This window comes from Varanus komodoensis, unplaced genomic scaffold (assembly GCF_004798865.1).
Source record: "Varanus komodoensis strain SLA01 unplaced genomic scaffold, ASM479886v1 scaffold1, whole genome shotgun sequence".
Lineage (NCBI taxonomy): Eukaryota > Metazoa > Chordata > Lepidosauria > Squamata > Varanidae > Varanus > Varanus komodoensis.
The window spans coordinates 114412538-114427628 of record NW_025335268.1 but is presented as its reverse complement, the minus strand read 5'-3'; the positions used below and the strand labels follow the sequence as shown (position 1 = coordinate 114427628).

Genomic DNA, 15091 nt, shown 5'->3' with positions numbered 1-15091 from the left:
GAATCCACAACCATCTGAAACTGGGAACTAATGTATGTGCAGGCTGAACCCAGCAAAAGTTTTGTCACTACAATAAGTAGAACAGAAAGGTACATTCTGGCACGCTGTCATCTTCAGCAATGAATGAAAGGACAATTCTGTTCATGTTTACTCAGATGTAAAACACTGAATTCCATGGAACTTTCGTATTGTACTGTAAGCATGCATTAGTCTGCAGCCTCTTCACTTGTACCTGCAGTTCTTCAGAACACTTCAGAAAGAAGCTCTTCAGTATAGAGTGCTTTCTTGTCCTATACAGAGCCAGGTTTTTGAGGCCCTTGCACCAGATCTCCCCAATAGACCCCTCCCTCAGGTAGTTTCACCTTCTCACTGCCATTGTCACCAGTTGCTACTGCTGCTCTTCCTCTGCCTCATAGTTGTTACCACTTGCTGGTCAGACAGGCAGAGAGACAGAGCAAGTAAGCACTGGCATCTATTGCTTCTTCTTTTCACCCCTGAGAGAGGCAGATGGACAATTTGCAGTGGTGAAGAGCCAGGAGCTTTTAGTCCATGAATCCCTGTGTTGTGAGCTGAGTTTCTCCCACCCTGCAGTAAGTCTCACCAGTGCTTCTTGGCCATACATCTTTATTTTACACAATTGGGATACCCTGCGACTTTGGCAATGCGCTATTGGCTCCATTTCCTCAGTTCCCCATCTGATAGACTCCAGATGACTGGACCCCTTAGCTGCTCTTGAACTAAGCTTTCTCATAGCAGTCACAGGCAGGTACCCACAGAAAGCACTACCTTTCTAGGCAGAAAACAGAGGAAGAGAGAAACAGTTTTTATATTTCCAAAGTGGAGATTATTTTGGATGGTGTAGCACAAGATGTAGATGTAGATATAGGTATGTGCCAAATTGGGTAGCTTTATCTAATCACTGAAGAGAATGTATCCTCAGAGAATATAGTCCCAGCTTCCAGTACTGTAAAATATTCTTCCTGTCATGTAGAATCCCACTGCTGAGTATCTAATTTTGACATACCTTTGCTTTTTAAAACAACATAGTCAAGAGTTGATATGACCTTTGGAATGACTCTCTTCTTGGTTATGTTTTGGCAGTGATGTACCCAGCAAAGAAACCTGGCAAAGCTTGCTCATGAACCAGAAAAGAATTGTTTGTGGAAGGAAAGCATACAAATAGAACACAAACCCAAGAGTGAAGCAAGTGATGTCTCAGTACTAGACCCCACTGCTCAAAGGCACTTCATCTTCTGTTACACTGTGCTATTATTTCTTGTGAAACTGAGTGGCTCGGTGCTATGCTGGAAAGTTCCAGGGTCTTGGAACACCATTTCTCTGTTCTTCAAAAGGCCATTCAGCTGCTAACCGAACTTGGAGAGATCCTAAAGGGTTGTTCTCCATCCCGCCCACATTGATTAACAGTTTCTTTTAAAATAGGGTGGTTCCCCATCCCCACACAGCATTCAAGATGTTCTTTACAGGAAAAGTGTCCTTAAAACTTTGGCTTTTAGTACAGTTGGGATCAGGTAAGTACTGTATTTCCCTAGCTCCATCTCCTGGGTCTGGCCATGTGTCCTACACTACCGAAGACAGTCTTCCTTTTGGTCACCATGGGTGTTGCCATCATGTGAACTAGATCACTAATGCCAGAAAGAGAGGCAAAGTGCCTCTATAAGCCAGTTGCTTTGAACTTGGGAGGGAGAGTGCTGTTGCTCTCATGTCCTGCCTGTGAGTTTCCCAGGGACAGCTAGTTCTGTATATTAACAGGATGTTGGACTAGATGAACCCTTGATCTGATGTAGCGTGGCTCTTCTTACATTCATATGGCCCTTTTTTAATTTTAGGAGTAATGTTTGGAAGAGCAGAAGAGTGCCATGATACACAGTTGAGTACCATTTCTTTCCATTTAAAAATAGTATTATTTTCTATTATTAGGCTAAAATATTAAGAGGTACCCATCAGAATCCTAATTGTCTGCATGATTGCTTTCCTAATCTCTATATTTTCCTTTATAAAGTAGATTATTGGGATTTTTCTACTACAGTTCACATAAGTTGTTTTGATTTTGGTGCCTTTCAGTGCAGCAATTATAAGTTCAGATTAAAGAAAGGTTATACAAAATGGAAGAATCTGCATTTACATGGACATAGGAACTTAAGAGGCAGGATTCCTACATGTTACAACCATTTTTAGTTGTGTGCTAAAACAGCAGGAATATCGCTGCAGGCGAACACTTTACAGTTTGCCGTATATATATTCCTTGTAATTCAAGAGCTGCTCTTTTTCTGGTGTGGAAATGCAGTGATGTGAATAGCATCACCTGTTGAATATCTGCCTTCCATGAAATTGTCAAATGCAGAGGAATCCTGCAAGAAGAAAGTGACAATGATCCTATTGCTTTTAGATGTACAATGCAAGTAAATTACTGGGATCAAGGCACTGGAGAATATTTGGTCAAGCTGAACCTACACTCCTGCATCATTTCTATTTTTGCTTATAAATAGATTTAGAATCAGTATATGAGCCACAAATGAGAGACGCTTGAGTCTAGAGTGGGCAGAGTTTGCACGACTGTATGTCTTCCTGTTCACAGATGGAAATGCCCATTTCCCCGTCTGCAGCTGTGCCTGTTACTTTTGCCTCTGTCATTTCCAGCCATTATGTGACACAAGCGCAGGGGCCAAGCTACACTGTGGCACCTAGCAGCCCTCTGCGATGAGGGATTGGATAGCATAACCTATGTCATATAATGACATTTTGGTCTGTGAATGGGTAGGCAAGCCCCATTCACAGACCCATCCAGGACCTGGGAAGGCGTTAGGATAGTCTTCCCAAAGCTGGCAGCTTTCAAGTGTGTTGGATGACAGCCCTGTTTTTGTTAGCTGGTGGTCACTGGATCAAACTGGCTGGGGACAATGGAAACTGTAGCCCAACAAACCTGGAGAGCACCAGATTGCAGAAGATGCCTTAAGGCATTACTAGGACAAAAATGCTTTGGCTTTGGGATACGGTTCCAAGGTCAGGATGATCAGCATGACAAGGAAGATGAGGACACTTTGTTTTCAGTATGTAAGACTAATTTGTGTAACCATTCTTACTGGGACAAGGAGAAAATATCTGGTACCCAAATCCAGTTTATTTTCTATTCTACAAAATCACGGCAATGCACACACACACTGCTTGTTTGCTACATTACAGGGGAACCATGAATGCTACGGGTGTGTATATGTCACGTGGATCAGCTGTGACACTTTCCTGCTGGCTGAACAGTGGTGGACAGTGCAGTCTGCAGGGCATGCACAAGATATCTATTTTACAAAATCACTCAGAGATCAGCAGCAGCAGTGGCCTTTCAGTTAGTGCTCACATTTCACTGCACAGATTTGGGAGGCAGATCTTTGAATGCCAGTGTCCAAAGGAACGGACATCACTGCTCATATGTGGAATCTACATTTATGTCGGAAGTAAGATTATGTTTTTTGTTTGTGAGCATTTTGCCTGTGGATGTGATTATCAAAAATGCAGCCTAGTAGCAGGGATGGGGGAATATAAAGATAGGTCTAATCCATGTCAGCATTACTAATGTGGAAGAAATATTGCCTGAGTACTAATGAAAAGTCACTTACATATAATACATTTAGTGCTGGATTCTAGATTTTTAAAAATAACTTTGGATCATCATGTGCTCTTAGGACATTAGAACGTTCTCATAACCATTTTTTGCAATGAAGTAAAGCAAATACAAACTCTTTGCAGGCATATATTGGGGTTGTCTTTGAAAAACAAAATTGATCAAAACATTGATTTGTATTAACTTATATGAAGCTACTCATGTTCCAGCTCCTGACTAGTTCTCTCTTTTAAGTTCCTCCAGATCAGCCAAAAAATATATCCTGCATCCAATATGGAAAAAATGGATATACTACTTGTTCATGGGACAAAGGACATTATACCTATCTTGATACTAGCTATATGTTACAGTAAGTTTTACAGATTTCGCTGTACTTATATTCATTAACTCACGCCCACACCCACTACAGTGCTTACTTATGAATCACCACAAAAGAGTGTGCTGATTTGTACAGGCTACTGTGTACTGTATGTCTAGGTGCAAATTTAGAAATAAGTATTCTAATTTAAATAGAAATTTAAATTATATCTCATCTCACATTTCACCATAGTTTAGAAGACTGTGACCACATGTCCTCTGTGTATTGCTCAATCTGTTGTCTAGGTATTGTTGATGGGTAATTCTAAGGCCCAGCTCTTACTCCTGATGGTTCTTTTTCCCTCTACCAGAAGTTTTTGGACAATCCTTCAAATCAAGGATACCTTCAGAATAGAGGACAGTCCTCTGGCATCCCTTCAAAAAGAGCATTGTCTTCTATAAAAGAGGACACTTGTCCCCCTAACCTACAGAGTGCCTACATCTTCCCTTTTTCCTGCTGTTAAGTCCCCATGCATTTTACTTTGGGTGAAAATAAAGCTTAGGGTAGCTCTGACCAAAATATTGTGACTGTCAAACAGTGTAGAATAGATGTTTGGTTTCCTGCCATCAACTTTTGGCTCAGTAAACAGAGTGCTTTTTTTTCATAAGGGGAGGATCCTTTAACAGTGGCTCAGATCCTTAGGTATGTGAACAGAAGGGAGTTCATGGAAGGGGCGTTTCCTGCCCCTTTTTCTTCCATGAAGCCACTTTACAGATGTTTCTGGAAGATCTTGGCAGTCTTCCTGAGCAGTTTCTGAGCAGACTTCATGGTTTGCAATAATGGGTCGTTCTTCTTGCATGGACCCTGCTATAGTTGTGCTTCCTCTGAGTGTCTCTGTAGTTTCTGCATCCTGGACTGGGGGAGCATATGAAAATGCCTTGAAATAGTGCAAGATGGAGTAGAGGCTCCATCTTGCACTACTGACTTGCAAAACATATGGAGGATATGAGATCTAAAACCACCACATCTGCTGCAAGTAATATGAAAGAAGGCCTACCACTGTTTGGATCCTTCTGGCACTCTGTCAATTTATGCTCAAAGCCCATGTTTTCCCAGCCATTATCAGCCCATGGTTTCCAGCTGCTTCTTTATATGTTAACATGTTTACCAGCCTTGATAAAAAGAAAAAATACTCTGAGCATATGCAATTGTGTATTTTACGCTTACATAAAACAGCACTGCAGGAATAAAATAGTGTTTGTTTGTTACTCTGACACCGTCATCACCTGCCACTCTCTTGGTGAAGGCAGCTGGGTTGCAGGGCCCCGAATTTTGGTGTTAAGGTCTAGTCCTAGCTATACCACTGTTTTGAATAGGCATGTATAGTAGCCTGCCCCAATCCAATACCCTCCAGATGTATTGCAGTCCAGCTCCCACCATCCCCTGCCTTCATGGCCAATAGACTGAGAACACCAGGCTGGGAAAGGCCAGTGCACTAGGCTGCAATGTAAAGTAGGGCAGATGTGTACCGAAGGAATATTGCATTCAGACCAGGTCATCTTGTAAACAGATGTACCTATCCATTGAACAGCAGGAGTAGTAGTAAGAGAATCAACAGAGCAATACCCTGTTGCTTAACAGATAAGGGGCATTCACCGTTTCATGCAGGTTTGCCTTTCTGTTGCAGGGTAACCAATGGATTTACCAACAAAACATTTTTGCAAGAAGACATTTTCACCCGCAGCTCGATAGAGCTCAAAGAAAAGTTGGACTTCAACTCTACCTACACACTTGTAGTTACTGCCACAAATGGACTGGGGGAATCTGCATCCCAACCATTTCAGTTCAAATTAATAGACATAGGTAAAAATAAGAAATGTATCTCAAATACATCCATCTTGCATATCTGGTATTCTAGAGAATATTGGCTTCAATAGAATTTTCATCTTCCTTTTCCCAATCAGAACAAGTCCAATTGAACTGAACTGAACTTGATCAGTGAGGATTTTTCCTTTCTTTTCTGAGCAGACGTCTCCTGACACATCATAGAACCATACAGTAGTAGAATTGGAAGAGATCAAGAAGGCCATCAGGTCCAACCCCTGCTGTTGCAGGTCACCAGTTTACACCATCCCACTCACATGGCTGTCCAGTTTCTTTTTGAATGTCTCTAGTGTGGGAGAGACTACCACCTTTCTAGGCAGCTGACTCCACTGTCGTGCTGATCTGACAGTGAGGAAGCTTTTCCTGATGTCCAGCCTGAATCTGGTTTGTCACAACTTGAACTGATTATTCTGTGTCCTACACTCTGGCATCAGCAAAGATCTTGACCTTCCTCTTTGTGACAGCCTTTGAAGTACTTATAGAGAGATATCATGTCCTCCCTCAGTCTTCTGTTCTCGAGGCTAAACATGCCAAGTTCTCTCAGTCCCTCCTCTCAGGGCAGTGTTTCCAAACCCTGGATCATCTTTGTCCCTGCCCCTCCCCCCACCCCAGATGCTTTCTAATTTTTCTGCATTTTTCTTAAATCTTGGTGCACAGCATTCCAGATGAGGTCTGAATAGTGAGGAGTATGGAGAACTACTACTCAAGATTTGAAAGTAATACTTCTTTTTTTATATAATAAGTTTTATTGAAAATTATAACCCTAACTAAAAAACAACATCAATCATCAAAAACATCGGGCCTGCTGGGTCAGCCCCCACATTTTTTTCCATTTATGATGACTTAAAAACAGATTTAAATCTATACAAAGTCCTGTTTCTCTAGCCAATAATAAAAAGAGTCCCAAGCTTGATAGGAATCGAAATCCTTCAATGACAAAGTCAATCTATCCATTTCTGCATCGTCCAAGATCTTTTTTAGAATCCGTTCTTCGATGGATGGTACTTCACTTTTCCAGCATTGAGCAAATATGATCTTTGCTGCAGTAATTACTTATAAAATCCAATACATTTCTTGTTTACTAATATCAATAGGTATAGTGCCTAATAAGAAGACTTCAGGTTTAAAAGCTAAAGATTTTTGTAACATTTCCTCAAGCCATTTATGTATTTTAATCCAATATTTTTTCGCATTATCGCAAGTCCACCATGTATGATAGAAAGTACCAATTTATGTTTACATTTCCAACATCTATTTGACATATTTGAAGATAGCTGATCTATTTGGCAACAGATACCATCTATAAAACATTTTATACAGGTTTTTTTTATACAAAGTTGCTAATGTTACCAATCCTCCATCATTATCCAGAATGTCATCATATCTTATGATCCCTACAAAGTTCAATTCATTTGGATATAAAAGCGCTTCCATAAGTGAAAACGATCTTGGTAATTTATTATACAATTTTGTCTTTAACTTTCCCCACCCTGATGTTAATGATTTCCTAATATAGTAACTTAAGAAAGAGCCATATAGCTTAGCCTTTTCATATTACATATAAGCATGCCAACCCATTTGCAAATCATACCCTTCAAGATATAAAACCAAAGCCCCCATTCTCTTTAGCCTCCTGCAGTATTTTTAATTTGATCCTTGGTTTCTTTTTTCTCCATATAAGTCTTAAGATTTGAAAGTTTAAATCATCAAAAAATTTTCTATCAACTTTTATGGGAATCATTTGGAATAGAAACAAAAGCTTTGGTTATATATTCATTTTAGCTAGTGCTATTCTTCCCAGCAAGGGAAATTGCAAATTAGCCCATTTTTCCAAATCACTCTTAATATCCTTAAATAGTTTATCATAGTTGTCTTCTTTCAGAGTAGTACACTTAACTGTAAGATAGATTCCCAAATACTTAACCTTTTTAACAATCAGCAAGTCTACTTGTTCCACCTGAGTTTTTCTCGGTTCCTATGTGAGATTTTTTACTGACAGTAACATGGTAATCATTAATTCCCATAGGACCTCTTTCTTTCCTTTGGGTATATTCTGGAATCTCAAATAATTAAATTCCTTCTCCATCTGTAATATAGCCAATAAATCCAGTAATGACTTGTTTGTTTGCTTTATTAATTGTGTTTCTTTGTCTACTGTTTCAATTTTATGATGTGCTTGTTGTATTTTTTGTGTATTCTGTTCAGTTTTAAGTCAAACATCTGCCAGTTGAGTTGATACATCCTTAACAGGACTATCCAGTTTGTCAAAATGTTCTCTTTGTTCATTTGCGAAGTTTTTCTGCTTAGCTGACATGTTCCTTATTTCTGCTAATATATTCCTCTGTTCTAAGCTTAATTTTGATATAGAATTTTGGATAGCCTCTTGGGATGCTTGCATAGCTGTTAAAGATGTTTGTATTGCCAAAAGAGTCATTTGTAGATCTTTTTGATATTTTTCGGCATCTTTGGCTTTGAACAGATGAGTTGAACTCTGAGCAGCTGATGTAGATGCTGAAGAGGAGAAAGAGTGTATTTTTCCCATAATAAATGATGATAGTTTTTTGCCAGTAATTGCAAAGCAGGAACAAAAAAAGAAAGAGGAGAAAAGAGAAAAGAGAAAAAAAATCTCCAAAAAGAAAAAGAGGAAGGGGACTTGTTATAAGTCCAATAACCACAGGATGGCAGCAAAGAATTGTTTTGTCTTTATATGATGTCACAAAGAAGACTAAATAGAAATCTAACAAGAAAATGGCGGTTCGTCAGAAATAATTTGTCCTTCTATCCCTTAATCCACAATAGTTTTTTATTCAGATTCTTCACCCTTGGGGAATTAGAAAAAGGAAATCTTACTTTCCAGCCTCATACTTTCAAAAATCCTCAGTTCCTCTCCCCTAGATTAATTGCTGCTGAAACTCCGTGGAGGGAGGGGGAATTCCTACCTCTGTCAAAGGGGCTTTTCTTTCTTCTTTGTTGCAATTAATATCCACTTCAGTTCTTTCACAGGTAATATTGAAAAGGTAGAAATGCTCATCCAGCAGGTCCGATGAACTCCAAGCTATTTTTCTGTGCTATATCTGGTCGTCTATGGCTTGCAGGGAGCTGATCTCTCCCCTGTGTTGTTCAATTGAGAAAAACACAATTTTCTCCCAGTAAATGTGGAGCCGCCGCCCCACATTGCCCAGAAGAGTGCTTGGGCATCTAATCCCTGCCCCGACAGGGCTTGGATGAGCCTCTAGCAGTTCACTGTCAAACAAATACCGGCGTGATTACGGAAGCCCCTGTTCTTCACAGCCATCTCGCCATGACGCCAACCGGAAGTCCCACAATTCCAACCAGAAGTCGAAAGTAATACTTCTATTAATGCATCCCAAAAGTGTATTTGCCCTTTTGTGGATGCATTGCATTCTTGGCTCATATTTAGCCTATTGTCCACGATAACTCCAAGGTCTTTTTCTTTTTTCAGTTCTGTTGAGTCGCGTTTTCCCCATCTTATCAAGATCAATGCATTGGTTTCATTTTCCTAGGTGGTGGACTTGGTCCCATTGAATCTCATTTTGATGCTTTCCAGCATTCAAGTTTATCAAGATCATGCTGGATCTTCATTCTGTCTTCTAGAGTGTTTGCTGCTCCACTCAGTTTTGTTTCATCTGCACTTTTGATTATCTTTCCTTGTACTTCTCCATTTAAACCATTAATAAATCTGTTGAAGTGCACTGGGCCTAGGACTGAACCCACTAGTTACATCCCTCTGGTTTGAGAAAATGCCATTGTTGAGCACTCTGATTTAGGAGCTAACTTTGGATCCAACTAATAGTTTTTCTATCTTATGCGCTTTTTGCTAAGTTGCTTATCAGGATGTCATGTTGAAAACTTTGCTAAAGTCTATGTAGATTATGTCCACAGTTTTCCCTCTGTCCATTTGGGACGTTGCCCAGTCAAAAAATGAGATTAAATTAGTCCAGCAGGATTCATTTTTGATAAATTCATGCTGGCTTTTCTTAATCACTGCATTTTCTTTGAGGTGCATGCAGACTGATTTTTTAATAATTTGCTCCAGAATTTTTCTAGGGGTTGATGTCAGACTAATTGGTCCATAGTTCCCAGGTTCCTCCCCCCACCCCCCCCCCTCTTTTTTTTTTTGAAGATGGGGGCAACGTTAGCCCTTCTGGCATGTTTCCTGTTTTTGAAGAGTTAATATCCAGTGATTAATATCCAGTGATTCTGAGAGTTTCTCTGCTAGCTCTTTTATGAGTTTGGGATGGAGTTCATCAAGCCCTGGAGATTGAACATGTCTATTCCATCTAGGTATCCCTTGACCATTTGTCTGTCAATCTTGAGCTGCGGTCTTTCACTTGCAGTTTGTACTTCCTCTTCGTTGTTCTTGTTCTTGTGGGGGAAGACTGAGGCAAAGTAGGAACTGAGCATCTCTGCCTTTTCCTTGTCATCTGTTGCCACTCTGCCATCCAATTGAAGTAGTTGGACACCTTTCTCTTTTTCATGTCTTTTGTTTTGGATGTATCTGAAGAAGGCTTTCTTGTTGTTCTTAGTATCTCTTGCTATTCTCAGTTCATTTCCTGTATTAGCATTCCTGATGCTGTCCCTGCAATTCCTTGCTATTTGTTTATACACTTCCTTTGTGACCTGGCCCTGCTTCCACGTCCTGTACATGTTTTTTTTTTTCTTTCAGACTGTCACTTAACTTTTTGTGGAGCCACGTGAGCTTCTTCTGTTGTCTTCTATACTTTCTTCTTGTTGGAATTGTTTGTAGTTGTGCCACGAATATTTCCCACTCTTTTTCTCTTAATTGCCATGGCACTTCACTTATCCTTGTTCTGACTTCATTAAAGTCATCTCTCTCAAAGTCCAGGGTATATGTTTGACTGGAATTAACCTTTTTCTCCTTTATAATTGAGAATTCGAGTATTGCATGGTCAGTTACCCCAGGGTTCCCATGGCTGCTATTTTTTCCACTACATTATCTCTATTATTATTCAATCGAGGACAGCAGTTCCTCTCGTTCCTTCCTTTACCTTCTGCTGGAGGAAGTTGTGGGCAACACATGTCAGGAATCTCTTGAGGGGCCATGCTTGGCAGAATTTGTCTCCCAGCAGATATCAGGGAAATTGAAGTCCCTGATTATGACTTCTTGAAAATGCTGGCAAGTTGCTTTTCGAAGGTTGCATCCTGGTCTTTTTTTTTTAACTGGTTGGTTGGTAATAGATGCCAGTAACTATGTTTTTCTTATGTTTGCACCTTTAAATTAAGTCAGTTGCTTTTGATGGGGCTACCAAGTTCCTCTTCCTGTATTTCTGTGTCTCTTATGTATAGTGAAGCTCTGCCTCCCTTTTTTTTCCTTTCTATTTTTCTTGAACAGGTTGTATCCATCAATTGCAGGGTTCCATTAATGTGAGTCATTCCACCAAGTTTCAGTTATTCTTAAACGAGTGTAATTGCCCTGTGTACTATGAGCTCAAGGTCACGTTGTTTTGTCCTTACACTCCTGCCTTTGGTGTATAGACATTGAAGTTCATTCTTACTGCTCCCTGGGTTTCTTCCTACATTTTTTGGGAGATTGATGTTAGGTCCTGCTTGATGTTTATTTTCCTTTGAAATACTTAAGTCTCTTTGTAATGCCATGCTGCATGTCTCCCTCCCCTGTCTGTTTCAGTTTAAAGGCTCTTGATTAACTTTTTCATGTAGTGGCCAAACACATGCTTTCCATTCTTTATGAGGTGCAGCACATCATTTACCAAGAGTCCATCTTCCAGGGACCTTAGCTTGTGGTCTAAGAATTCAAATGTGGCTTGTGATCCCAGAATCCAAATCTCAGAATGTGGCTTGTGGTCCCAGAATCCAAATCTCTCTTTACAGAAGCACCATCGTAACCAGTCATTCACTTGAAAGATTTTTCTTTCCCTATCAATTCCTCTCCAAGGTACCAGTAGGACTGGGAAGAAGACTATCTGCATCCCAGTGTTTTTTATTTTTCTCCCCAGAGCTTTGAAGTCTGATCTTAAGCTTCAAACAAAAGAAGATGCTTCTCAAGTTTGGAGAATTATATCAGAAGTTTCCCATGCCCAATGGTACAGTCAGCAACAGTGAGGTGAACTGACCCTCTTATCTTGTGGCCAGAGACCTGGGGCTGGCCCAAGATATGTTGACTAAGGCAAAGGAGTGAATCCTGCTTGGACCACCCCCGGACCCAAGATCAGCCAGGCTTTTGCGGTCTGAGCTAGCAAATCCTACCAACACCTCTCCTCCTTGATGGCAGTAAAACATAAAATAATTAAGGCAGCCATTTGCTAACCTTTCATGACACCCAAAATCTACTGTCTAGGGCAGCTACATCCCTCTTCTTAATGGAGTCAGAGGGAATTGCCTCAAGCAGAGTCCCCTTTTCCCACTTATTCTTGTGGAAGATATCCTGGATCCAACCCTTTCCTGCAAGTCAGGTTTTCTTCTGAATGTTTGACTAGATACGCCAATCTTGCAAGTTCCTGGGTTTGCTCTTACTACTGAACTGAGAATATGTTTATTGTCACTGTTCATTCTAAAAGTATTAATGTGTTTATTTTATATGTATTTTTGGTCACCATAAATCAGTGAAGCCTTATTCTCCAGTGGATCTCGCAGTGAAATGTGATGATTTTGCTGCAACAAATTGCACCATTTTGTGGCAAGATCAACAAGAGGCACAACACTTCAGATTAAGATACCAAGCAATTCACAGTAATTTCTGGATTGTGGTAATATTTTCTGAATGTTCTATTTTTAACGTAGTACTCAGATGTGATACCTTGGTTATTTTCACAAATAATTTCAAATGTTCTTTTCATACTTATTGTAAACGAAGTGGAAAAAGTGCAGAGGAAGGCAACAAGCAGTTCCAGGAAAGGTTACAACCACTGAGCTTGTTTTGTTTAGAAAAAAGATGAGTAAAAAAGATGAGTCAAGGTCAGCGCTAGGTCAGGACCTTTTAATTTGATCAATATTTTAATGTTAATCAATTTTAATTGTATATTTATTTATTTAATTTATTTTAATCATGTCATTTTTATACTTAGTTTGTGGTATAGTCAGATTATTTTGTTTAAGATTCATAATATACTGTAAGCCATCCAGAGATGACAGTGATGAACGGCCTATAAATCGCCTAAAATACATACATACCAAGGCAATTAAAATATTATGTATATTCTAGAGGTAGCCAGAGAGGGGAGTGGGGGAGAGAGAGAGAATTTAAGAGATGGAGATGATAGAGACAAAGACAGAGATAGAGAAACATTTATAGATCCCTAAAGTATTTCCTAGGATAACATGCTAGCAGATAATCCTGCATATGCCAGTCCAAACATTACAGGTGAGAAATTTATGTGAGCCATCTCGAGGCTATAAGTGATGGGAAGGCATACAAAAATTCTAAATAAATAAACAACATTTTAAATTCTGCAGTCATTCCAACTTCAGGTCAAGAATATGTGCACATCTGTATAGATTCAGAAACATATCAGCACTGTTAGAAGCAGGAGTCACAGATAATACCTGGGCTCCAGGTACCTATGTGCTTAATCACCATTTTGTTGAATGCGTAATTCTTTTACCCAGAGAGTTCCTGGCAGCAAAAGTAAAATATAAGATTCTTCAGCTGCCAGTGAAAGAAATATTCCAATATGTTTTCCATTGGGGATGCAGGTGGCGCAGTGGTTCAAACTGTTGTGCTGCTGGGCTGGTTGATCGAAAGGTCGCCAGTTCGAATGTGCGCAATGGGGTGAGTTCCCGTTGCTCCATCCCAGCTCCTGCCAACCTTGCAGTTCGAAAGCATGCAAATGCAAGTAGATGAATATGTACCACTTCGGTGGGCAGGTAAAAGCGTTCCGTGCACCTCGGTGTTTAGTCATGCCAGCCACATGACCACAGAGACTGTCTGCAGAAAAATGCTGGCTCCCTCGGCCAGGAAATGGAGATGAGCACCGCCCCCTAGAGTCAGCCATGACGAATTCACATCAAGGGGAAACCTTTATGTTTTCCATTAATGAAAAGCTAGTGGCTTCGGCAATGTTAACACTGAGCAAGCCTTAATTTTAGCTACACATCTCTGAACAAAAAGAAGCAAAATGAGGGCTTGTGTTAGAAGAGAGATGCAACAGTTCCAACAAGGAATTGATAAGTTATCCTAGATACTTTCTTGGCCAGGGATTTACTTCAGAATGCAATCATCTCCCTTGCATCCAAGACACAAAGGACCTGCAGGATGGTTGGCAACTTTCTCTGAACTCATCTCTCTATATAGAGGAACTACAGCTAGTCGTGAGTACTAGCATTTGTTATTTTGCTTCTCTGTACCTTCATGGGGTTTTTTTCATTCAAGGTTGAAAATATAAATACTAGAAGATATTATTTTCATGGCCTGAAGCCAGATGCAGAATACAAATTCCAGGTTTCCTGCAGGTTCCTTCCCAACAGAGGCTTATGGAGTGACTGGAGTGTGGCATTTCACACAGAAGCTGGTGAGAAAATAAACACCGAGACTGAATCCTAGCATATATCTAGTATTTATTTTGTATGTGCATTAAATTTTTCTATGGATAATATTAATGCTTGCAGCCAGAAGGAAGCGATTTGTTCTGTCTTTCACAAAATGCATCTTTTGTTGCTCCAAACCTAAAGAAATATCCTAAAACATGCCTGATGCAAGTGTATGTCACAATGCTTCCCTGCTTACTATTGAGCATCATGCAGGATGTAAGAAATAATGTACAGCCCCATTAGGTCCAACTAAATGACATTCAGCAAGGAAACCAAAATTAGAGCTCGTGAGAATCCCCATGTAAAACCAGGGCTCTAATTGTGAGAATCCACATGTAAAACCAGGGCTCTAAAAGGCAGCCAGGGCTCCTCTTTTCAGAAGGGGCTCTAATCCACACAACAAAGGCTGCAGGCAGTTAACTAGCTCATAAGGAACAGTCTCTAATGTAGGGGCACAGAAGCCAAAGCTTAGGAAGCAAATCCTCCTGATATCTTCAGAAGGCCATGCCCTCTTCCCCTGGCCCCACCAAGGGTCTTCCTTTGGTAATTTCTCAGCATTTACACACCCCCTCCACTCCTGCAATTCTAAAAATAGCAAATGTGTCTCCTAAGGCTTTGTTACAAGATGTAAGTGCTAGAATGTGCTAATATTTTAGATCCTACCCTTTTGATTGGCTCCCAAAACTTTCTCCAAAATGCAAATCAACTCTCAGACTAAAAAACTGTATTTTGGAAAAAGCTTGGGTTGA

The 15091-nt window shown here is 40.1% G+C and overlaps 1 protein-coding gene across 1 annotated transcript in view; it reads left to right on the top strand.

Annotated features, from left to right (window-relative positions):
* The first annotated feature begins 830 nt into the window (after positions 1-830).
* LOC123028737 (interleukin-12 receptor subunit beta-2-like) overlaps positions 831-15091 on the top strand; it is a 29667-nt gene continuing 15406 nt past the window's right edge. Inside the window, exons 1-5 of the mRNA XM_044440954.1 lie at positions 831-1529; positions 1848-1887; positions 3202-3467; positions 3869-3983; positions 5620-5795. Coding sequence (XP_044296889.1) covers positions 1472-1529; positions 1848-1887; positions 3202-3467; positions 3869-3983; positions 5620-5795 — 655 coding nt within the window. The 5' untranslated portion in view covers positions 831-1471. The remainder of the gene's footprint in view (positions 1530-1847; positions 1888-3201; positions 3468-3868; positions 3984-5619; positions 5796-15091) is intronic.